General features: G+C 40.1%; 2 protein-coding genes across 2 annotated transcripts; one reads left to right on the top strand and one right to left on the bottom strand.

Annotated features, from left to right (window-relative positions):
* Positions 1–3,838: 3,838 nt before the first annotated feature.
* Positions 3,839–5,509, top strand: rasd1 (RAS, dexamethasone-induced 1). Its single transcript, XM_012869221.3, has 2 exons — positions 3,839–4,188; positions 4,393–5,509. Exons 1-2 carry the CDS (start codon positions 3,918–3,920, stop codon positions 4,920–4,922), a joined length of 801 nt encoding a protein of 266 aa, XP_012724675.1. The 5' UTR covers positions 3,839–3,917; the 3' UTR covers positions 4,923–5,509.
* Positions 5,510–16,250: 10,741 nt separating this feature from the next.
* LOC110368929 (mixed lineage kinase domain-like protein) lies at positions 16,251–24,836 on the bottom strand. Its single transcript, XM_036129268.1, has 11 exons — positions 24,533–24,836; positions 23,040–23,502; positions 21,616–21,702; positions 20,406–20,580; positions 19,837–19,937; positions 19,629–19,764; positions 18,675–18,759; positions 18,443–18,594; positions 17,857–17,906; positions 16,747–16,893; positions 16,251–16,654 (listed from the first exon to the last, which is right to left on the bottom strand). Exons 2-11 carry the CDS (start codon positions 23,494–23,496, stop codon positions 16,605–16,607), a joined length of 1,440 nt encoding a protein of 479 aa, XP_035985161.1. The 5' UTR covers positions 23,497–23,502; positions 24,533–24,836; the 3' UTR covers positions 16,251–16,604.
* Between the last annotated feature and the right edge of the window lie 691 nt (positions 24,837–25,527).

The following is a 25,527-nucleotide window of genomic DNA, read 5'->3' on the forward strand; positions in this document are numbered from 1 at the left end:
GAAACCTTGAAAGCTCGCGAGATCAGGATGGTCTCACGAGGCTACCACTCACCCACTCACTGCCAGAATGTCGCATCACCTCATACGTGCTCTGCCACCGTGGTGTTTTCTGTTCAAGTCTGGTTCTGTCAGCAACTCCTGGTCTATCTCCGCATTGAACACTTCCAATAAACCCTTTAAACGTAACTCTGCATTTGGTTGAATTTTGGGTTCACACCTACAATCGTAACATGTAGTAGAAGCAAGGACATACTGTATAATAAGGGATTCATTTCAAAAGCTTACCGAGTTCTAAAGTAGTAGACAAAACATTTGGTGTTGATAAGTGTTGACATGAAACCAAATAAACAGTCCCCTGTTAAAACAGCTATTCTGAGAAGCTTAATAAATACTGCGTTTTGACAATATCAGGGCAGTTCGTTTTAAGATTATTTGAACTCAATTTATTTTCGCGGTGAAAGCCTTTTTCACAGCCTTGGTCAGAATGAGAAACGTGCAAAAAGTCCAATTTCTGTACACAACATGGCAAACATCAGCGAACGGCTCGGGATGAAATCTCAGCCAGACACCTTCCCTGTGTCAGAATCAACAAGTCATATGCCACCATCGCGACCTTTGTGTCCAAACAGCCAGAGTAGCAATTTCAGATGCCGGTTGAGACAGTCAAAACAACCCAGATGCACTCCACCAGAACAGATAAGCACGCGCAGCATCAGAACTGTAGTCCGTTCAGCTCAGTGTTTACCATACAGCGTGCTTATCTGTGCAGATAGACGTTCAGAGAACTGGATGTGTGCATCACTCTCCAGGCCAGGCTGCTCGCTGACTCACTGCTTGGCTTCCATCCGTGCATATTTAGGAACCGGGAGCTCGTAGACGCGCTCGACCGCGTTTCTGTCCAAAATCACAGATAATTGGCACCACGGAATGCAAATTACTGCTTGTTTCCCACCTATTTATGTTAATATGAAGGGTTGAGTGGTTTGAGATGCGGTGAACAACAGGAAATTATGCAAATATGGGGTTTAGATTTGTTTCCCGATTTTTTCAGTCTACTTTTTTATGTGCTACGTTTTTCTCCTTAGTGGGGGAAGGAGGGGGGGTGGGGCAGCTTAAGTCATACGTTAAGGTTGTGTCAGGTTATTATAAAAAAAGTGTTCATACCCATTTTCTAGAAATTTTATTTTTAATCTACACACATCAATGCAGTTTATTGAGATTTTTATATGATAGACACAGCGTGATGCTTGATTTTCCTTTTTTCTCCACAGATAAAAATCTTAAAAGAGTGGTTTGAGCTGACTTTCCTGCAATGATTTGGGATTTGTCTCTTGCAATGAGGCACATCAAGAGACCATTTTTAAATAACCCTAGCTTAGACAGATTGGATGGATTGAGTGAATGGAAGGTCTGCTCCAAAGCAATGTGCTGCAGAAGTATGCTGCCCACCGGCGCAGAGCTTGCAGCAGACATTTACGACAGCACATGCCTGACCATGGCAGCCAAGACTTAGAAATAAGGTAGTTACAACAAGACGAGCTTCTATCTGAGAAAAACCGACTGAAATTCTGCAAGAGGGAAAAATAATTGGTTGGGAGAAGGCGGGCATGGTTTTAGCAAAAATGATCCTCCTTCTCATGAATTTTACAGGGAAACACTGTTCCTGCTGTTTTGATGGAAAAAATGCAACAAAGTTATGCTAGAAGTACGGAGCCCTAGAGGGGTCAACGCAAAATGTTTTGCATGTTGAGAGAATGTGCGCTCGTTTTACTAAATTGTGCACTCGTTTTACTGTAGTTTGAGCTCATTTTATTAAATTGAGCTCTCATTTTAAGCATAGTAAAACGAGGGCACAATTTATTAACCGAGTGCACTATTTACTCAAACGAGCGCACGATTTACTAAAAAGAGAGCACAATTTAGTGAACATGGTTATAGAACATTGTGTGCACGATCTACTTAAACGTGGCCACAATATGTAAAACGTGCTCTCAATATTGTCTTGGCACATGTAAACATGAGCACGTTATAGTATATTCGAGATCTCGATCTACCAAAACGCACCCACGAATAATTAAAACGTGTGCTCGAATAAGTTTTATTAATTCGAGGACTCAATTAAAAGAAAACGTGCTCACGTTTTATTAATTTGAGGGCTCAGTTAAAGGAAATGTGCTCACAAATTATCACAACCTGAAAAAAAATATCACTAAAAGTGAGCTCTCCCGGGCTCCGTACAGAAGCCATTGATTGGATGAATATAAATATGTTGAAAACATGTATTTTTTGCAATAGTTTGATGTTTTTTTTTTTTACTCTACTGTTTTCTGAGACTAGAAGTTGACCAGATCTGATCCAGGATTTGTCTACTTATGCTTTTAGTAAAAACAGCTTCAGCTAGTGCCTTGAACAAGTATTCACACCCCGTGCACCTTTACACTGAGGTTTCTTTAATAGAGCATCATAAACTAGTGCCTAATCTGTAGAAAAAGAGGGTTTTTTTCATGGATGAAATAAGAAAAGTGTGCAATTACATACAGCTGGAGTTTTTTGGGGGGTGAGTCTTTTAACAGCTAGAAACAACCAGCATGCACTGTGCGGCTTTCTTTCTCCTTCCACAAAACCTCCTCTCTCCTCGTGGCTTCCTGCGAGAGCGCCTGCTGAAAGGAAACTGTCATAATCTCATTACTCCCACAGATATTAGGTCACATTCCATTAACCAGGGTGCAGGTGCCAGTCCGCGCGCTGCCAGCTTTGTGTGCCTCATTCGTCACAAATGACTGAATGAAGCACATGTAACAAACAGCAGACTCATTGTTGATGGAGTGCGTTTTATAAATGAGGCCCGGCAGCTTTAACCCGCTTACTGCAGCTGCTCCATTCACTCTTCGAAGAGCCTTCGCTCAGGTACCTCTGGCTGCTGAGCGCAGGTGAGAAGCGGGGGGGGGAAACTGCTGCTTCGCCTTCTCCACAGCTGGGATGAAACACAAACTGCTGATGAGAGAGGGCAAACAAGCAGATGGAAAGCGCTTTTATTGCCACGTGCACTCAACCGGTAAAGCACGCGCTTTTTTTTTTTTTTTTTTTGGTAACCTCGTATTCGAGCGCCCCCTGTTGGCCCCTTCTTTAAAAGCGCCGCTTTTTGAGCCTTTCTGTTTTTTACTGAGTCATATCAAGCAGCTGCCCAGGCCACAGTGGATGCACAAACTCCCCGTGTTTGGCTTTGGATAAACAACTCAGGCTCGACCTTGGGATAAACCTTGACATTTTGTTTATTTTGCATATTTTATATTTCTTAGTGGATTTGTCAGTTTTATAAACAACATAATCTCTCCTTTTTTTAAAAAAAAAGATTTAGTTTTCTTAAAATGTTATTGTCCATGGTGCATTGAGAGCATCTACAATTTGTTACTTAGTAATAAGTCATATTTCCAGCATATAACCTTTTAAACACGCCATGTGAACCAAAAAGAAAAACAGTTTTCAAGGAATTTCACATCAACTGTTGTGATCGTTTGAGGAATAAAAGCATCAAGTCAAATATAATTCTGTGGAAGTTGGGTCTTGTGTACGCACTTCTGCCGAGTCTGTGACCCATCGTTCAATCCATCCATCATTTTTATGTTCTGCGTTATTTGTGGGGCACTGATTTCTCCCGTTCCCCTGCGCTCCCGTCTCTATTCGCTGGAACTGACAGATTGACGCACCAGTGGGAGTTCGGACCCCTCCTCCTCCTCTGGCTTTTACACAGAGAAGCGTGGAACCACTCGTGGAGCTGTGACGCGCGCATGGGGGGCGGGGCGGGGTCCGCTGCTCGCATAAATGCTCTGCTCCTGGCCGCCGTTAAGACAGAAACGCGAAGGGAGAGCAACAGAGCTACCTTTTTAATAGACAATCCGGACACGCGGGAGTAAAACATGATCAAGAAAATGTCTCCGTCTGACAGCGACTTTGACATCCCGGCTAAGAACTGCTACAGGATGGTGATTTTGGGCTCCACCAAAGTTGGGAAAACGGCGATCGTGTCCCGGTTCCTGAACGGGAGGTTTGAGGAGCAGTACACGCCGACCATCGAAGACTTTCACAGGAAACTGTACAACATCAAAGGCGACGTTTACCAACTGGACATACTGGATACATCAGGGAATCACCCTTTCCCCGCCATGAGGAGACTCTCTATACTGACAGGTACGTTATTTGCTGTGTTAAAGTGGTGCCAGTCTGTCCACTGTGTAATGTCCGTGCGTCTTTACGCACGGCTGCAGCGCGCGTCGCTGCTTTTCATAGATCCTGTTGTGTCCATGCAAATGCAAAGTGCAAGTTTTTTTTCCATTCAGTGCAGAAAAAGAAAACTAACCAAAGAATCCATTTTTTTTCTCTCTCTCTCTCCAGGAGACGTGTTTATTCTCGTCTTCAGCCTGGACAACCGCGAGTCCTTCCAGGAGGTGCAGCGGCTCAAGAAGCAGATCTACGAGACCAAGTCGTGCCTTAAAAACAAAATCAAGGAGAACATCGACGTGCCTCTGGTGATCTGCGGAAACAAGGGCGACCGGGAGTTCCACAGGGAGGTGCAGCAGGAGGAGATCGAGCAGCTGGTGGCGGGCGACGACCAGTGCGCCTACTTCGAGATCTCGGCCAAGCGCAACGAGAACGTGGACAAGATGTTTCAGACTCTGTTTACTCTGGCCAAACTACCTCACGAAATGAGCCCCGACCTGCACAGGAAGGTGTCCGTGCAGTACTGCGACATGCTCCACAGGAAGTCGCTGAAGCACAAGAAGCTGAAGGACATCGGGGAGGCATACGGCGTGGTGACCCCGTGCGCGCGGAGACCCAGCGTGCACAGCGACCTCATGTACATTAAAGAGAAGGCCATCGGAGGCGGCCACGGGAAGGATAAAGAGAGGTGCGTGATCAGCTAAGAGGGGGGCGCGTGGCTCAGACTCGAGACCAAAACGTCTTTTAAAAAAATATATACACGAAGGAGCCCTGGCGCGTGCAGAGCGGCCGGCTGCTGCTCTGACGTAAGAGCGGAGCTTTGAAACGGGCCGCCGCCGCTGCCGCGCGCTCGCTCGCACGCGGGGCAGCGTTTCCGCGGACACTGACCGGACATCCGAAACCCGCTCTGAAAATCCATCCACCCAACGAGCCGTGTGAGAATGTTAGCTTGTTCTGTCAGTCAGAGCCTAATCTGTGACGTGGCTTCATAACTTTGTGAGACTCGCGCTTCGATGCGTGAAATGTGCTTTGTTGACCTCGCCTTCGACCGGCCGCCGGAGACTGATGCGGCTCAGGGGGGGCGCAATGTTAGCGGAGAGAACGCTGTTTACACTTTACTGTAGGTTGTAGAAAGGCTAAGTACACTTGAATGTTTACCCTGAACCTGGACTCTTTTATATCGTTGAATGTATTATTTATTGTTGATGTCGATTGTCTTTTGCAATGAAGTCAAAGAAAAATGGAAAAAAAAGAAAAAAGAAAAAAACGAATAAAGAAACATAAAATCGAACTTTTGTTCTTTCTCCTTCTTCATCTGTCATTTACTCCCGTGTTTGGATTTATTCTTAACACCTAGCAATGAGTAAACATGTTCCGAATAAACCGAATGTTGAAACAACTCAAATGGATTGCTTCAACAAGTACTTGAATTAAGTTTACCCAACAAAGGGTATTTAATTGGCAACTGCTAAACTAAATAAAATAAGTTGGATAAACATTATTTAATTACTTTTTGAAGCAAATCATTTAAAATGTATTTTCTTAGAGTGTACAGTATATAAACTTTACCCTGTTGCAAAAACTTGACCCCTGGACCCCAAAAAACAAACAATTAAAAAGGGCTAGGACTGCTATAATGAGTATTATAGTATATTATTTAGATATGTTTTCATAACTGCAGGAAGGAAACATTTTTTATTAACAAACACCAAGAATGAACTAAGCTTGTATTCAAGAAACAACTTTACACTGTTCCAAACATTTAACCCGTGGGCCTCAAAAACCAAACAGAAATATAGCAAAGGAGGTCTTTGGAGGTCTGACTTGTTGGGTGTAATTTCACTGGCCTGTTATACATAAACTACACTTTAAAGCTACTAATTATATAATAACAATATACATTTTCATCCATTTATAGAGCAAAGTTTGGTCCAAAATTGTTTAGGCTGACAAGTCTTTAGCTCTTCCAGAGGCACCTTTATCAAAACAGAAATGATGCTTCTTCAAATTTGCAAAAGGCAATCCTGAGAAACCAGCACCATTACCCTGGAACAGCGTCTTCTTGCAGAAGATGAGAAATAGATTGTGGAAACTTGGAATGGACTCGGCCTGCATCACAGTGAGAATGCAAAGAAGAAAACTGCTGAAAACAGAAGCTTTTATGAAGGAGGCTTCAGAGCTCAAATCACAAGACGTAAAATCTTATGGTTACAAGAAAAGGCCTTTAATCAGCTGTTGCATCACGGTGAGCGTTTGTGCCAATTTAGGCCGTCACATCAAATGACCTCTAACTGAAAGCCAAGTCTTTGAATTACAGGGAGGGCAACAAAATTCCAATCTGACATGCATAGATCCTCACAGAATTATTCATTTCTATTAAAGTTTTGTCTTAGGTTCTTTTAATACATTGTGTTAACCACAGAGTGCATTGCACTGTGTAGGATTTCTGTGTGTTAGAAAACTCAAAGCATCAGGGAATAGTCAAGCGGAAAGAAGCCGACAACAAATAAAGATTAGAGAAGTGAGCGTGTGTTTGTATTCAGCCCCCTGGAGTCAACGCTTTGAAAAGCCACCTCCTGCTGCGAATAGAGCTGGGTGAGTCTATAAACCCAGGTACATTAGGCATTACTGAAGACAAAGAAAAAATAAGTTTATTTTCCATAAAGTATTTGAGGTGTGCGTTTGAAAACATGTTAAGCATTGATAAATCAGTAATTGTCAGATATTAGCTACGTGTTTTTTTTTTCTTCAGGATAACCTACAGAATGATGTCAGCTCTGTTATGGTCAACATAGACAATATGTGGGAAAAACAATAAATTCCAAGAGACTAAATTACTTTTATTTTATCACATAAACTGTTCTACACCAATAACTCAAATGGAGGTATTTCACTTTAAAAATAGATATAAAAATAAAAAGTTCTTAAGCATTCACAGGATTGTTTGTATAGCAGCCAACATTTCTTGTTAAAACTCATTGAATGCAAAACTTTTTTGGAAAACAATTGTGCTTATAAACAGTGAACCAACATGTATGATCCTTAAGGAAAGCATTTCCTAAACAGAACTGGACCCTAACGTAACATAACTAACAGAACTATAACATTTGATGCAAGTTTCATTAAAGGATTCCATTTTTTTTACATGAACATATGCAATAATTTGAAGTGCATACAGCTTAATCTTTCTGTCTTCCTGTGCAGTTTTAAGGGCCTGCGTTGTGCTCTCCTCTGCTCTGATGTCTTCCTGAAATTAAAAAGGAAACAATAATTTACAGTAAAAGACCTATTATGCTCTTTAAACAGGATTGTCATAAAAGTTCCAGAAAAAAATCTTTCAGGTCTAAAGTATCCCTGAAAAGTATCATTGAATACTTTTTAGAGATGCACCGATTCGATACCCGGATCGAATATCAGCTTCGATATGGACTAATTAGCTGGATCGGATATCAAAGGAGTCTCCTCAATCCAGCATTCCGATCCACTCTTTTTATTAATATCATGCACAACAGTACAGTTACAGTGATCTAGTCATTTCAATTCTAGGTTTGAATTGACGCACGCAGGCAGAGCACGCACAGCAGCAAGTAATGAGCAAACACAGAGCAACATGGAGCAAGCGCCAGACCGAGCCAAGTCTGATATTTGGAACCGTTTCAAACTTGATACGCCAACAAGTTCCACTGCAACATGCAATATCTGCAACCTGAAAATTGCGCGTGGGTGATAAAGTTGGTCAATTCAACATCTCAAATCTAAATAAGCTCCTCCAAAAGCACCATGCTTAAGAACATGCAGATCTTTTTTACAATGTTAATGTCAAGCCTGATGCCTTTGCTCACATAACAAGGTATACGGTTCAGTCATTCCAAGGTAGTATCGGCTTGGTATTGTGTATCGGCTGATACGCTCAGCCAAGGTATCGGTATCGGATTGGATCGAAAAAAAACTGGATCGGTGCATCTCTAGTTTTAAATAACCCTGATGTAGTAGAATACATCTCAGTAAACTAAACATGTATTTCCTCAGCTGTTAGTGTCCTTAGCTTCGTCTTGCAACACAAGAAGTGTCTCAGAAAACAAATGTAATCAGAAACACAACTCACGTGACAAGAGGTCATGTTTTTCTAACCAAGTGAACCCGTTTTAAAAGTAAGTATATTAATGTTTTAACATATTACGATCCATAAAAACGAGGAAGAAATTACTATCATTCGAAAAAATAAAAAAACATTTGGACAAAGCAGACCAAACATAATGGCTCTGGACTCTCATCGCTGTCAGATTTGTTTTCTGGAAACAGAACGACAGCTCAGGCTCAGTCAGATGTTTTTAGGTCCTGCAACAGACGTCTCTTGGATTCGGGTTTAGACTTTGACTAGGCCATTCCCTCTCTTGAAAACACTTTGATCTAAACATTATGTGTTGTCTTGCCAGAAGCTGAAGCTCTGCATCCATTTATTACAGCTTATAACATGTTTTCTTCCAGTATCGCCCTGGATTCAGTTCAGTCCTTTTTCCCCTTAACTCTGAACAGCTTTTCTGCCCTTGCTGAAGAATAGCATGCTCACAGCATCCTGCTGCCACCGCCGTGTTTCACCATGAGGATGGTGTGCTTGGGCAGAGGTGCAGTATTCGTTTATCTCAACTCTTTGCATGTGGGTCGAAAGCTTTTGGGGCCAAAAACTTTGGTCCCATCTGACCACCAGAGCACATTCCTCTGCATGTTAAACTTTAAATGGGGCTATTTATGGGTTTCTTTAAGCAATGTTTTTCTTCTTGCCACTCGTCCATTAAAGCCAGATTTGTGGATTGCACAATAGGTTTTCTGTCATCAGATTCTTCCACCTGAGCCATGGATCTACTGGATCTTATTCAGGGCTGTCAGAATAAAATGGCCTCACAGATGCTCGCCACACTTTTTAGAGTTTTATCTGTGGAAAAAAATGTAGAAATCTGTATGTCTCATTCTGTCTAACTCACACTTATACTGCACTCTGTGTTGCTCTGTGACACAGCATCCAGATGAACTACAATGCAGTTGTGAGAAAAAGTGGAAATAGTTTATGGGATGTGACCGCTTTCTCTTTATTACTACTCTGCATAATAGAAACGGTGCCTCGCCGCATCTTAACACCGTGCAGATGTTTTGCTCTTATCTCGGTTTTGGCTCAGCCTCATTTGATCCAGCCTCTCAGTCACGCTCCGAGGTGAGACATGCCGTCCAGGGCTCTCTCCTTGTGTGACGTTGTCACCAGCCATCCTGCAGACTCTATCCCTGGGAACGTTACAGAGCAACAAAGAGAGATCACACTGCGTTGGCCTCTGTGTGTGTGTGAGAGAGAGAGAGAGAAAACGTGTGGAAACAGTCGGGGGCTCACAGAAGAGGTCTATGACACAAACTGGACAGTGTGTGCTCCAAACCAACAGAGATGCATGGGAACAGGAAACATAATAACTTTTGTTTCTCTGGCGGTGACATTGACGCTTTATGGCCTGACCCTCAATCAAACTACGCAGAAACACACCACATTGTACAAGTGAATGCGAAAGCTCCACGTGTGCCAAACACCAGAGCGGGACTGAAAGACCTTCCCAGAAAGTGGCGGGTCAGAAGCAGGGCAACAGGCAGGACGTATTTTAGTCTGGAACTTTCTCCTAAACAGTGTTACCTTTGATAATTTGGTGAACTGGATTCTCCACGCAGCACTGTGAGACAGTGTAATCCTTTGCTGAGTCATCATGCAGAGTCAGATATTTGGTGTTTTCTCCCATCTATGCTCCACAAAACTGCTCCTGGAGCTTTTTCACATGTGTCATGTCACAACCACAAACTCAGTTGAGCTTTATTTGGATTTACCGGGATCGACTAATATAAAGCAGTGCATAATTGAGAAAAAGAAGACAAAAATGTTTGTCTAGCTCTTTTCATTCTGATAGCCTTGAGTAGATTCCAGTGCAACAAACTGCCCTCAGAAATCACCTAATTCGTAAAAAAAAGAGTCATGTTTAATTTAATATCAGTATAAATGACAAGCAGGGAACAGAGCAGAGAGGCAGCATGTGGTAACATCGGGCTGTGGGGATGCTTCGCTGCAGCAGGAACACAGAAACTGCTCAGCGTTGATGTGACGGTGGATGGAGCTCAATATGGGACAATCCTGTATGAAAACCTGCAGGAGCAAAAGAACAAAGGCACGCCACACTTCTAAAAATGGATATGTGTAATGAATATTAAAAAAGCATTATTTCCAGAAATATAGACAGTACTTTTAGTTTGCCACGTAAGATCCCAATAAATACATTGATGTTTATGTTCGCAACATCACAAAATGTGAAAAAGTTCTAGGGGTGTGGATATTTTTGCCAGGCACCGTGAAGGATGGGTTTACTGTAATCGAATGCTGTGTCATCAAAAAGAGGCAGATAATGCCTCTTTTTGATGATTTGGGTCGTGTGAAAACAAATCTCCAAAATCCACTCTTATCTTATTTTTTTCTACTGATATCTTCCTCTTCCTCTCTTAAACATGAAACGTGGTTTGCTACAATGAATGATTAACACTGAAGCTAACCGCTAAGCTAACTGCCAAGCTAACCAGATACATACACTAGAAGTGCGCATGTGTGGCCAGCAAGCGGAAACTAACAAGGAACGAGCGCACACACTGGTGTTACATGAATGCATCAGAATGATCGGCATGTGAAACAACTAATAGATGAGGCAATTTCCCCCAGAACTCGGGGGACAGAAGGGAATGAAAGCAGGAACAAAACTCTAACCAATCCCTGCCATTCGGACGGAACGGCAGGGATTGGTCAGAGTTATTACAGGCCTGCAGTTGCCACAGAGATCAAATTTCTTTTAACCTCCTTTTTCTGAATACATAATGTATTGACTACTTTAAGGGTGGAAGGACCATTTTACCGTGTAAAAGAAAATTGTTTCTGAACAGCATTGCCAACTATAGCGTTAGCATGTGTAACTGACTTTGAAATAAATACTTTTCTTGTTGGTTTTGGGATCGTGACACGTTTCAAAATTTTTTCATTGCAACATAAAAAGGAAACCCTCAGAGCCAGAGGGTTTTGTGTTTTGTCTGAATTATTAGCATCATTATAAGCAAAGTTCAAAAACCTTTACAGACTTTCTCCTGATGCTTTGTACTCCTGCCATCGACACACATGCTAGAATATCTCTATGGTTTAAGTAGCCTTTGAGCATGAATTATTGTCCCTCTGTCTTTGTTAGCCATTAAGGATCAAATGGCACATGTTCATCTGCGTGCTGAGCGATGAAAAAAATGCTTCTTCTCATTTTCTTTGACCTTTGACCTATTATAAATTAAGTTTCTAGTAGGACCTATCATGATATAAGATAAGATAGGCTTTATTAATCTCACATTGGAGAAATTCACGTCACATCGGCTCTGTAATCAGTAATCATAGGAAGAAGGTGTCAAGTAGGACGAGGTGCATCATATATATATACAGTGTGTCCTCGTTATACCATGGATCAAAAGGAGTAGGTAAGAAAAAGAAAAAAATATCTATTGGAAGTGGAATCAGTCAAGACACAACGTCACTGCACACGCAGAGGGTGGTATGGGATCAGACAGCAAGTGCTTAGGTGGTAATTACCAATATAGTAATGAAGGACTGGAGGATTCGAATTATAAAACACCATGCCATGTCTGACCTGAAGTATATCAGAACGCTTGCCAAGGAGCTGAGATAGACTGATGCAGAATAGTAATTAAGAGTAGTTTAAAAAGCTGAACACACACACTCACACACACACCCCTTCCTTCCTTAGGGAAATATGATGTCAGAGCCGGCCTGCTCTGCAGGAGACGATCAACTGCAGGGCGGAGAGGAATCCACCGGGTTACAAACATGACGCACAATTTCACACAACTCAATGTCAACAAAAGTCAACAATCTATGCATCTCTTCTCTTCAGGGTCACAAAAGAACACCCCCACACAGTGGGAACATTGTGTGTGTGTGTGTGTGTGTGTGTGGGGGGGGGGGGGGGGTACTCAGAAAACACAGAAGTTCACCATCAGGTGGCAACAGATCAGCCAAATTGTCCTGAACCCAATACATTCATTGTAATCATCTCACCTTTTGTTCTTTTTCAAGAGCATTTTCTTCCCACATTGTTCAGTTCATGAAACAAAAAGCCGTTTAACTGTGCTGTTGTTGCCGAGTCTTTGTTCTGCACATTTGCAACCATTTTATCATTGTATGGCATTGATGCAGCAAAGTATGCACCTATACTGCCAGCAGCTTTAATCACTGTGGCTGTTGTACATTTCAATGAACGCATGCCATGTTAGGTAGTAACCCAAGTATGTTTTGCACACTGTTTTTTTGTTTTTAGGAAGTTTATCCATACCTGTTTATCTTCTGATTATGCTTAATGAATCAAACAGACCCTTGTTTTTTACAAATCACATATTATCCCTCACATCTGGTGCACATGACAGGTCGTGTCTGCCTGCAGAAGCACCGGTGTTATACGATTGTGCTCAAATCAAATTTGGCATCTGTAAGAGTGCCATCTGTTGGTAAAATAAAAAAAAGCGGTATTGCAGGTAACAGTTATTGTGCAAGACGAAATAAAATGGGACAAACCAATGTTGCTCATTAAACGGGATGTCCCAGCAGGTAAAATCGGGACAGTTGACAACCACACACACCTCCCCCAAATAACATGGATAAGAACAAAGGGTACAATTTGAGCCTTTATTGTAAAATTATATTTTGAAAACGGTAGATAAAACATGTTACAGTATAACATAGGCAACGCATCAAATTTGCAAAGCAATAGAAAATATGCAGAAATCAAAAGCATATCACACCAATGTTCTGCTTAACTGTTACAGTGTGATTTGGTGAACCTGTTTTTCTGGACTTAGACGACTCCGCAGTCAGTGTTGGGGAGAATACTTTCTAACTGTATGTACTTACAGAATACTGGATACCTGCTTTATAATGTATTTTGTAACGTATTTAATGCTAAACATTATTGACTAGGAAAATAGATTAAAAAAAATTTACCAATTACTGTTAACATATTATATTTCTGTTTCTGTAATAATGTGACAAAGTACTTGAACATAGCAGCAAATTTGTTAACATAGCTTTTCTAGAAAAAAAAAAAATCTGTATTTTTGCTTCCCCTTTTTATTTCACAAAATAATAAAATGAAAGCTATGCCAGACAGCATGGTACAAAAACTAGATCAAAAATACTGCAAGTAAAACAGTTTAACAAAGGTGGCATTTTCAAGCTGATTATTAAAATCTCTTTCCTAAGAACAATATTGCAAACATTTGCAGAATGCCAAAAGTGCTGTTTCAAAACATAAAAACAGATTGAAGTTTTATTTCAAGGTAAACATATTAGTGACTGGCCACCAACCAATATATCAATGTATGATTAATCAACAGTCCAGTAAAGACGGTTGTAGCGCAGCAGGAGGGACATTTCAAAGTGCTTATCCGTCATTTGGTTGTGATGAGGGGTGAAAATGAGTCCTCCCTATCTGAAGAATCTCTCTAACTTGTTTTATTGGCCAAGTTTATGGGTCCAAACAAGGATTTTGATTTCTGTTTCCATCACTTGCAGCCTAAATCAAGTCTAAAACAACAACAACTCACAGTATGTAAAGCCATCAGCTTTTGTTTAGTAAAACAAAGTGGTTTTTTTTAAAACCTTTTATTTTGTGAAAAAAAAAAAAAGATCCCCAAGGGCTTTACAGACAGGCTGTATTCCCTATCTTCATGTAATTTTGAATGCAACAGGTGAATACGGCAACTACACCCATGTTAACGTCTACTGCGGGGCAACCCGACGCATGAGTATAACTCAGCTTTTAGGTGGGTCATGTTATTTACAGGGGACAAGTATTCAAATGGTATTACAAATGTAACTGTATTCTAAATACCAGGTTTAAAATAGTAACTGTAATGGAATACAGTTACTTACAATTGGTATTCTTAATATGTGGCGGCGGTACATGTATTCCGTTACGCCCCAATCCAGGATAAATAGCCCTTGTATCGCTCTGAGAGCGTGTTTACTGGACAACTAGGGTGCTGCCTTCAATGTGTAGCATTTTGTTCTGGGAGAACTTTGCTCCTTGGTATTTATAATGTGCTTCCTAATGCCAAATCCTCTCAGAACACGCCGTTACGAATGAACCCGCTGCCCTACAAACTGGCCCCGGGCATGAAATGTTTAGCAACAAACTAACTTTTCCCTCACAGATTTAGGAGAGACGAAACAAACTTCCCATTCAGCCTGGCTGGTACACCCGTCTGCGCACGGTTGTTGATACACCAAGCTGCATCCTCTCACGCCAAATGATTGACATATATGGAAGGGATGAGTTGCAAAGTGTCTGCCTTGAGCACTTCTAATGCGTAACGTATTCAGGTCGCAGCGGACCCTTAGCGCTGCCTCTCGATATTCAGATCCAAATCTGCCAGAGGTCTCTTCCGTGTCTGATACAGATTTTCCCCTTCAACGCCTTAAAGGCCATGTTTCTCACATCCTACTTTTAATCTGTCACCTAGCAAAAGCTGTTACACAAACCAAGTCCAGTTAATGAATACACGCGCCTCTACAGTGAAGGAACCGAGGAGGAAGTTGTTTTCGAGTCTAAGGACCGCCTCAGTTCATCCGTTTGTCAGATTTGACTTTACCTTGTTGTTTTTTTATAGTGAGACCGAGTGGCCAGGAAGAGCTTGAGTTTATTGCCACTTTAAATGGTCTCTCAGGTGACATGGAGGCTCAATGGTTAGTGCTCTTTCCTCACAGGAGCAACACTCATATTTTTTAATATCGAAGGGCCATTTAGATTCTCCAGTTAATCTAGTATGCATGTTTTTGAATAACGCTGAAGAAAGCCAAAGGATGGCAGGAGAACATGCAAACTACACGGACAAAAAGGACACAGCCAAGCCTACCAACCCAAGTCCTAGCATGCATGTCACAGGACTGTGTTTCTGATAAGAATCCACACATGATATAATCTGATCTAATCCACCTGACAATTAGAAGACAAAATGACCGAAACTACAAACAAATACCACAGAGAACCAAATAGAATAGCTGATAGGACGTTCACAACATCATTTCAAAAGGACATGTTGGGAGAATTTCAACGTATCACAATGTTTTTTGTTTGAGTGTGTTTTTGATCAAATTGTCATTAACTGTGTATGTTTCACAAACAATGTGAAAAATATTAAGCTCACCTTTTCATTGGAGTCAGCAAATCGTATTTTATATGACATGTATGGTCATTAGGGACGCCACTTTATTAATTAAGTCTGTTACTTTTCTCTGTAACAGTAACATCTACAGTATATTAGTCAATACAAATATTAGAACTTCATTAAACTCTACCCAAAGTACATGTGTCCACCCCTGGCTTTGTTATATACTACCCAAGGAGAGGCTGAGGTGAATTTTACTCCTCCTAACCTATTCACTCAATGTCTCAATAGGCTTTTAATGCTCCATATCATCATGGTGTTTCTAAGTATTTTTAAAGTGTCTTTTTTTCCCAAAGCAAAACTCTTAAAAATCTCATAACTGTTTTATGGGTGGCTTTTCCCCTCGTCTTTCTGAAGGAAAGCTGTGGAGTGACAGTAAAGCAGTTCTTATATATGTAAATAATATGAGAAAAGTTCAAACAAAACAAATACTGCAAGAGAGTATCAACCCAACAGTGTTCAATGAGCACTTTTAGACAAAAAATACATGTGAATGTAACGTCCACCAGACTCGTTTGGTGGGATAACATTAAAGGAGACCACACAAGGATTTTCTGGTTAAATTAAAATATACTAGAGAAATAAAACCTGAAGAGGGAATACCTGAAATAAGAAACCAAAATGGATTTATGCAAAACCTATAACTAACCAGAAATAAACAAATGCAAAACAAACCTAACAAAACCCAACCATAAGATAAGCTACAAACCAAACGGGGTTTGTAGCCGTAACAGTGAACAAGCTTTAAATGGTAGACGTGCAGGTATTTTTAAAATTCTAAAATCGTCTCATATTTGTTAAGAGTCTCGGTTTAAGATAAATTATAAAATTTTTAGACTAGATGTATGCAGAACAATTAAGGTATTTTTAAAACTACCGTGTCAACATCAATTAACTGGGAACATATAGATGCAAAACAGGAAAACAAGATGATTCTAATTAAGAGCTATGTGTCACATATAAAAAAGAAACAAATTCCAAACGACAAATTCTTGTTTTTTAGCGGTGGATATTAATTTGTAACAGAAAACTTTGACTGACGACTTTCAATCTTCCACTGAAGGTGCTTGGACCAGCAGGAGGATTTTGGTGGAGCTTCACTGCTGCTCTAATTCAATCAACAAGTATCGCAGTTTATCCACCAACTCTGCAGAAGTAAAAAGAAGTTATAATTATTCAACAGAAAGTTTTATGAAGATTTGTATGTTTAGCAGTAGCAGTATCATGGTAGCTACACACCTCCAGCAGATGGCCTTTGGATGCACTCATAGGCTCTACAGGAATTGATCAGCTCTGCCAGGGTTTCAGGGCATTCTTGGGGAAGGGGCTCTCGATATTTCTCTGCTACCACTTTTTTATGAAGACTATCCTTATCACCATGACAATCTGGAAGATGAGCGAGGGAGAATGTTTTCAAAATAAAACACGAGTACTACTTAACCGTAGATCACAAAAAAACTCCCTTGCTGACCCCATACCAGGCTGATTACTATCTGCAGTTTGGTGGCAAAAATGTTAGCAAATCTTTGTCTATTTTTTCCTAAGCTGTTAATCAACCAAGGACAAAATGGACATTTAACTTTAGCACTCCGAAATAAAGAGATTGAGTGTTTTTTATACGTCTGATAGGAATCTTTCAATGGGAGTGTAAGAAATTTTATTCATGTTCATAGATTATGAGATTAACGGATGAAAAACAAATTCACTCTGATTTTTAACACATGACACTTGATTTAGATCCACTCTTATTTAATATTCAGTTCTATTTCTTTATTTAGGTCATCTCCAGAATAATTTTATAGCAGACATCAGACTAATAGGATTAATGTATGGTTTGTGTCCTATGAATGGTTGGAATGAATTTGATTAATTGTAATCACTGGAAACAGGAGATGTTAGGTCAAAACAAGCAAAATCTTCTGGAAGATTAGAAGCTCTTTTAAAACAGTTCACAGAAATACATGTCTGTGTTGCTTAGATCTGATTTCATATCTTTGAACTTAATTGAATCCCCTAAATTGTAGTGGTATAATTTGCACCCTGAGGACAAAATAAACACATAATAACAAACAATCTGTCTAAATGTTTAGAATCCATAATTTTTATTAAAAAGGTTGTCTGTCAATAATACCTGGCCCCTGTCCTCCCAAAAAAATTCTCTTTAAAAACTTCTCGGTATTGTTTTTGTGTTCATTTGCCTATTTGCCTATCACTACAGTCATAGTTTACACACTTATGCTTACACCGCTGCATTAAAAATACAGACATACAAATAAAAGGATTTAACAATGTACTAAAATGACTTGGAAAGATTTGACGTTTTACTTGTTTTTCACAGCAGAAACAGACCTGAAAAAGGCATCCTACGAGTTGCAATTTCCCACATTACGATTCCCAAGCTGAAAATAAAACATTACAGTGGGTGACTTTTATTATTTTGGAAAATATTAATAATTTCAAGATTGGCATATTTTTGTCCTACCACTCTCTATTTCTGTCTTATTCCATGGGCTATAGGAGTATAGGAGCCCGGGTCAAACTGCAACATTTTAACTATCTTTGGACATTATGTTTGCCAACCAATTGAGTCAAAAACATCCGTATAAAGCCCTTGCATCTACAAAATAACTGAGCAGCAATCTCTCACAAGTCATACAGCCAAAAACATCAGTATGAATCTCTTACATCTACACAGTAGCAGAGTAGCAATCTCTCATGAGTTATTCAGTCAACAACATTTGTATAAAACCCTTGCATCTAAAGAATGACTGAGCAGCAATCTCTCATGAGTTATTTATTCAAAAGCATCAGTATAAAGCCCTTGCATCTGCATTGTAGCTGAGCTGCAATCTCTCATAAATCATACTGTTAAACTATCTGTATACAGCCCTTGATTCTGCAGAAGAGCTGAACAGCAATCTCTCATGACACTGACCTGTATATGTCACACTTTCTGCAGTAGTGGCTGATGCTGTCAAGCTCCTGAGGAGAGGAGTAGAGCAGTGAAATGAAGTCTTTGTCCTTACGTCTATTGACTGCTGCCTTTTTCATCGATGTCTCTGTTTGGGCCAGTTCTAAACCGCCCAGCTGGAAAGAAGAACATCATGAGAAGTGTGGTAGAGATGCCATGAAGTAATCTCAGGGGGCTTTAGCTTTGGCTTCACTACCTTGACTCCGTAGTTCTGGTCCACAAGAAACTTGTTGCTGGATATGTTTGTGTGAAGTTTACTATTCCGCTCTGTCTGATGCAGTCTAGGACACAATAGTACCAATATATTTATTTCAACATCAGACCAATATTCGTACAGTTAGCTTATTTAGATACTGGCTGACTCAATGTCCAAGAAAATGGTTGAGACCCATCAGTGACTTTCACCTCAGTTCACAGTTACAATACCGATTATATAGTATATCATTAGTTGTTTTGTTTTTTTGTCCATCCTACTGATTTTTTGTCATTTAAGATTAAGAATCTACTAATAAAGAGTCCTAGCCCATTTCAAAGTTGTTAAAGTCATTATATTTTACATCTCAATAGCTCCACAAAAGATGCTCTGATTATCTGTGATGAGACACAAATCAAAGAACTGAGGAGCGTAAGCCAAGTACCCACCTTTACCCGTAATTTGAATTGAATATTTTGAATCCCTTGCATTGACAAATAAAATGACACAAACACACTTTTAGTCAGATCTCTTATCCATGATGTTGGTTGGGACACCAACTGGTTGTTGGGTTCTGTATTAAATGTTATAGTAATCTTATTTGGTGCTCCATCTCAGTCATCTGTGGTATAACATTATTTTTTCATGGTCTCTATCAATGTAGGCTTCCCTGTAGAACCAGCCTCATGATCTGTGTTCACGCTTATGTCTTTGAGGAGTGTTTTCATGCTCACTTCCTCAGGTAGAGTTTCAGAAGTCTAAAACGTTACAGAGGAGGAAATGATTGTATCCTAAGAAATCTGAATGATTTACTCCTTCAAACCTCCATCCATGTCAAAAACTCCTCTGACTGTACAGCCATCCTTGCACAGTTGTATGTGTACACTGTAGATTTATTTACAGTTTCATCTTCAACATTTAAACTCGAAACAAAGCATTATCTATGAAAGAACTTACCGGTAAACACCCTGCGCTGCATCCCGGCACATGGAAACTTTCCTGGTCCAGGACAGGTCACATCTAGAGCTCAGAACTTCTTGAAGACTTCCTTTCTCACAGTACTCCATAACAATGAGGTACTTAGGATTTGGAGCTGCAGGCAGATAAACAATTTGATATTTTTGCTGTTCAGACAATCCTGAGCTTTATGAGTATCACTACTCACTCTTCTCATTCAGGATGCAAATGCCAAACATCCGCACGATGTTCGGGGATTCAAACTGTTTCATGGTTTGAACTTCTTTTTGGAACTCAGATTTTATCTTCCTACAAATGAAGAGAGTTTTTACTCTGACAGAACTTTTGTGACAAGGTGCACTTGTTATACACATATTTTAAAAATACATAAAAAGGAGCTCAATTAAAATTTTAAAGAATTATAAAATACACATCACCCTAGGAGTCAAGGATAACCAACAATATGAAACACAACCTCGTCAGCTTGACCAAATGAACAGCCCAATTTACTTCAAAATAAAAATAGCCATTATTTTAAAAGTCATCTAATTAACTGTATTTTGGACAAAGCCACAAAGAAAAAACAAGGGCTAATGAGAAGCAAAGTATCGTGCAACATCAAACGGTAGAAGGAAATTAAAAAGAAAGAGATAATGAAATATTCAGCAATAAATTGAATAACAAGAAGACAACATAAAAGAATCCTTATATACTACTAATTAAATTATAAATCATCCAGTGCTGTATATCGATATTTGGCCAAACTGTGACACAGACTCTGGTGGGACGTTCAAACTGGCGAATATCTTGACGGCCACTTCGAAGCCCTTAAATTGTCCTTTGTAGACCTGTAGGGCTTGGTCTGTCTCATCGCCTTCGTTTGGAAAGTCTGGGATACAGAGTTCACTTTCTTGAATTGGACAGATGTCCATGATGATTTTGGGCTTGTCCACTGAAAGAAAAATGCAACATCACACGTTATTTACAAAGTTCCACAGTGGATAGTACATTGACATTGTTTTGGGGAAAGAACCTATATCGGAAAATTTCAAGCTGTACCTCTAACACGATTGAAGATGACAGCTGGACATATGATTAGTGACTAAAAAGCTTTGTTCTGAGCTGCTGAGATGGCAGTGAAATTAGTTGACATTAGTTGATTCATTTGTGAACAGTGTGACCCTTGCTTTACCTAACTGATTTATGAGCATCTTGATATTTAGGTCGCTGAAAGGAAAGAAAAATATCTGATTTCAAGTGACTGTTGACATCTTGAAGGTATGAAAGCTCTCCATAGAGGGCACATGGTGGTTAAAATGATGAAAGCATAGACCATGATAAATAGTTTAAGACGTTTTCCACATATCTTGTGATATTTATCCTGCAGTGATTCAACTGAAAAACAAATAAAAAGGCTAGAAAGGAAAGGATAGAATCTAAAAGAAAGACCCAATAATCTAGTTGTATAATTATGTGCTTCCTTGAATAATTTGTAGAAACAACTCTTGACTTAATCTGGTTGTCATTGGAATGTGTCCATTAGTGTAGTGTATCTTGATTATATGTGTATATTGCCAAAGGTATTTGCTCACCCAGCCAAATTATTGGAATCAGGTGTTCCAATCACTTCCATGGCCACAGGAATATAAAATCAAGTCAGAGTGTTTTTACAAACATTTGTGACAGAATGGGTCGCTCTCAAGAGCTCAAATTTTTATGAATTTCATGTACATTCAGAGAAAAGGCTTTGAGATGTATGAAACGTGTAGAGTTGTTCTTTAGAATTGCACGAAACATGAAAATAATGCCAAAAAAACAATGTTGATGCAACGAAACAGAACAGTGTGACTATAACAAATGCTGGCCATGGTTGAAATATTTAACCTTAGATTTTATTTAACAGCTGCGGTGCTTATACACGCTGCTAATAAACAGTGAGCAGGTCTATGTGCCAGCATTAATTCTAATAAGATCACCATGTACTCACATGTCTCCATGACTTCTGCTAAATTGTTTTTGACATCTTCCAGATCGCTTTGCATGGCCTCCACATAGTCTCTGTACTCCAAGAGCACTGAGGAACATACAAACACTGTTGTGATAATGCATTCAACCCCTGAACAGCCTCTGAATCATCAGGAACTTGATATGTTTGCATTGCGGTAAACAACACAAAAAAATCTGGTAGCTGGACATTTGCTTTCTTGGCCTACCTTTACAGTTGAGAGAAAAAAATGGATGAAAAACAAACAAACTAATCAAGTTGTAAAACTGTATGGTATGCCAGCTGTCTACTTTATGGTAACATTTTGTTTCCAGTTAGAGCATAAAAATCCCTAACAGCCTTTGATAGGAGGATATCCAACTGCAAGAACTGTAGGGCTTTAGAAGGTCAGAGATAGACAGCACACCAAGGTATTGCTTGATTGTACTGGTTCTGGTTTTTATTTGTAAATAGAAACGTAGTAGAGGCTAATCTTCTTTACTTTTTCATGCTAAAGCTGGCTCTTTCTCAAATATTCATCCTTTAGCACTTTGAATCGTCTTGCTACTGAAAGTGCTTTATAAATAATCTTTCTTTATTGACATTTTATTTTGTGTGTATAAGAACTGTGGAATTTGTGGATCAAATAAATACCATCAATCCATCCGTTTTCAAACACACTTACCCCTATTGGGGTCGTAAGGGATGCTGATGCTTATCTCCAGCTGTCAATGGGCGAGGGCAGAGACAAACAGGACAAACAACCATTCACACTCACACTCACACCTAAGGACAATTTAGAGACCTAAGACTCTTTAACCTAAGAGTCATGTTTTTGGACTGTGGGAAGAAGCCGGAGTACCTGGAGAAAACCTACGCATGCACAGAGGGAACATACAAACTCCATACAGAAAAACCCAGGGCAGGACTTGAACCCGGCCTTGCTGTAAGGCAACAGTGCTCCCCCTGCTCCCCCTGACTTTTGGGAAATTTTTTAACACAATGAATGCATTTATTAACACAATGAATGCATTTGTTGATCAAATACTTTACCAGACATTACCAGATTAACCCTTTAAGATTATAAGATGAAAGCTACACTTTTTGGGGTTGAGGAAGACTTGAACCTAACAGGCCACGTTGAGGACAGAGGCTTCTGAACATGGGTCACAGGCTCTACTCCTGTGCCACCGCCAAGCCCGATGAAAGCTACACTGGATCTTTATACCTTCCTAGTCTACAGAAGGAGTCAGCTAGAACGTCCTCCTTGTTTAAAAGAAAGTGGTTTGACCCCCTCAGCTGGCAACAATTTTGTGATTCCTCAAATATAATTTTGGTTTTACTTTCCAACTAATGTTGCATAAAAGTTTTATGTCTACACAGAAATTAGATTAATATAAAAATATTGCCTAAATTCATTTCCGTACTTCTTTTCAGTTCTTTGGCATCCTCCTTCCTGTCCTCTTCGTCGTCCCTCTGCCTGAAGGCCTGCTTCACCAACTCGACAATGTCATGGGTTTGCTTTAACTCCAGAGCTGTGGTCAGGTTTTGCATATTGTCATGGAGGCGATCATTCACCAATTTAAAATCCTCTTCGTAGCTCCTGATCTTTATGAGGGACTTAAACCAGTGTGTCCTGGTGAAAATCTCCATTACTTTAAAAGCTGAGTTAAGGGTGGTATTTAGTTCCTCAAGGGATTTCTTGACCTCTGCAGAATGCTGGGCTGCCTCCATTGATTCGATCGAACTCACCAGCCCCTCCAAGGCTTTTACTCGATCTCGAAGACGTTCACAGGTTTTCTTATTGATCTTCACTTTCTGAACTACTTTGTAGATCTCAGAAGCTATGGACACAATGGACTTTGTGATGGAACCAATGGCCATGACTGGCTGAAAAGACAGAGGGACAGTAATGTTAACAACTGATACACATGGCAATGAACAGAAAAGAAATGGACATAGGTGCATTTCAGTTAGAGAAAGCAAAAAAAGAAGTAGAAACACTCAGGCACATCCATGAGAAAACTCAGGAGTTCTAGCTGTGGTTAATTACTTACCAAGATATATCTTATGCCAGTTTGTGAACATCTAACTTTCATAGTGTTGTATAGTTGTACGGACCAATGTTGACCTAGAAATCCTCTTGGAAAACCCATTGCCAAGACTCTTTGACAGACTGCTAAACGTCTCTCCTACAGTCTCAACTTCTTTGATCAATCTGATGGGCTCATCTGTTTAAGGTTGCAGGTCTTTTAGACTCACTGGCCATTTTATTAGGTACACCTTGCTGAAAAATTTTCCTTAATTCTCCCTGTGTAGGTTTATCAAGGTGAGAGAAACACTGAAGTGCTGAATCAGATGGTGCACTCAGGTTTTAGATTTCTTTGTTTTTTTTGTTTTTTTTTATTGTGGAGGATATGTGTCACTTTTTATGTAGTCTGATTTTATCTAATCTGATTATGCTAATTTGAATAACTGTACAGCATTTTCTTTCTTTTTAAAATTGCTTTTCCCTTACTTGCTGCTGAAACATTGCCCCACTGTGGGACAGTAAAATGTATTTCTATTTCTATGAGTAACAAAGATAACCAAAAAAAGATGGAATCTGCCAGAGGTCAGCAAAGCTTACGACAACGTGTGTTTAAAAAATAATCAATAAATACTAAAAACTAAAGCTAGATCCAGGAGTTACTGGTAATCAAGACAAGTGAGGTGGCATGTACCCAACCATCTTCTTTACAAAGCTAAAACCATTAACATTCCTCAGTAGCTTATTATTTTCACAGTGATGCAGTGCTGTAAAGGATCTGCCATTGTGATCACAAGAAACATGTACTTACTTTAATTGTTACATTGTTTTTATGACGTAATAACAATAATCACAAATCTTAAGACACTTAAAATGTGCTCAATTATTTACCTTTGTCTGGAGAGTCTGCCTGTGATGATGTTCAGTAGAAATGCAAGCCCTACTTCTTTGTTCTTTTACAGTAAGTACCTTTCAGGTAGGTATTCTCCTGCCACTCCTGAAACTTTTGTTGTGTCTGAACAAGTTCCATAGAACAAGTATTCAGTTGAGCCTGTTGATCTAGTTTAATGTGCAACAGACCTGGCTCTAGCTGGAGTCAGTGTGATTTCTTGCTGCTTTTAAGCTTGGTATCCCGGTATACCGATACATCCACCTCTACAATGAACTGTCTCTCGGCGCGCTGGTGGCTAAGCGGGTAGCGCTACCCATCTACGGAGGCCTTAGTCCTCGACACGGTCGCCCCGGGTTCGACTCCGACCCACGGTCCTTTGCCGCATGTCTCTCCCCCTCTTCCACCCCCTTCCTGTCAGCCTACTGTGTTAAAAAGCGAGCCACTAGAGGTGTGAAAAAATCTAAAGAAAAAAAAAAAAAGAACTATCTCTCAGGATCTGGTTGGATGGGAGGAGGAGTGCTGGATAATTTGTGCTTCAGAGCAGAAAAGGCCTGATCAGCTTCAAGTGTCCAAAAAAACTGCTTCTTGGTGGGGGTGAGGGACATGAGAGGAGAAGCAGTTTGGCTGTAAGTTTCAACAAACATGTGATTAAAATTGGCAAACCCAAGGAAACGTAACTGTTTTCTGTTAGAGGGGGTAGACCCCCCCAGAACTGCTCGGATCTTCTCCAGGTCTGCCTTCACCTGCCTGCTCTCCAGGATGAACCCAAGAAATGTGACTGAGGGGAATATGGAACTCACATTTCTCTGCTTTTACAAATAACTGCTTTTCCAGCAATCTCTGGAGGACCATCCTGACATGTTTCTTGTAGTCTTCTGTGCTCTTGGAAAAGAGAGGTGATCCTCCTCAGACGCAGCCAGCCAGCTAAATGTACTCTGGCTGACAACTCATCTAGAAGGTCACCCAAAACAAAAACAGCAGCTTAGGAGCTGCA

Source organism: Fundulus heteroclitus, unplaced genomic scaffold, assembly GCF_011125445.2.
Source record: "Fundulus heteroclitus isolate FHET01 unplaced genomic scaffold, MU-UCD_Fhet_4.1 scaffold_151, whole genome shotgun sequence".
NCBI lineage: Eukaryota > Metazoa > Chordata > Actinopteri > Cyprinodontiformes > Fundulidae > Fundulus > Fundulus heteroclitus.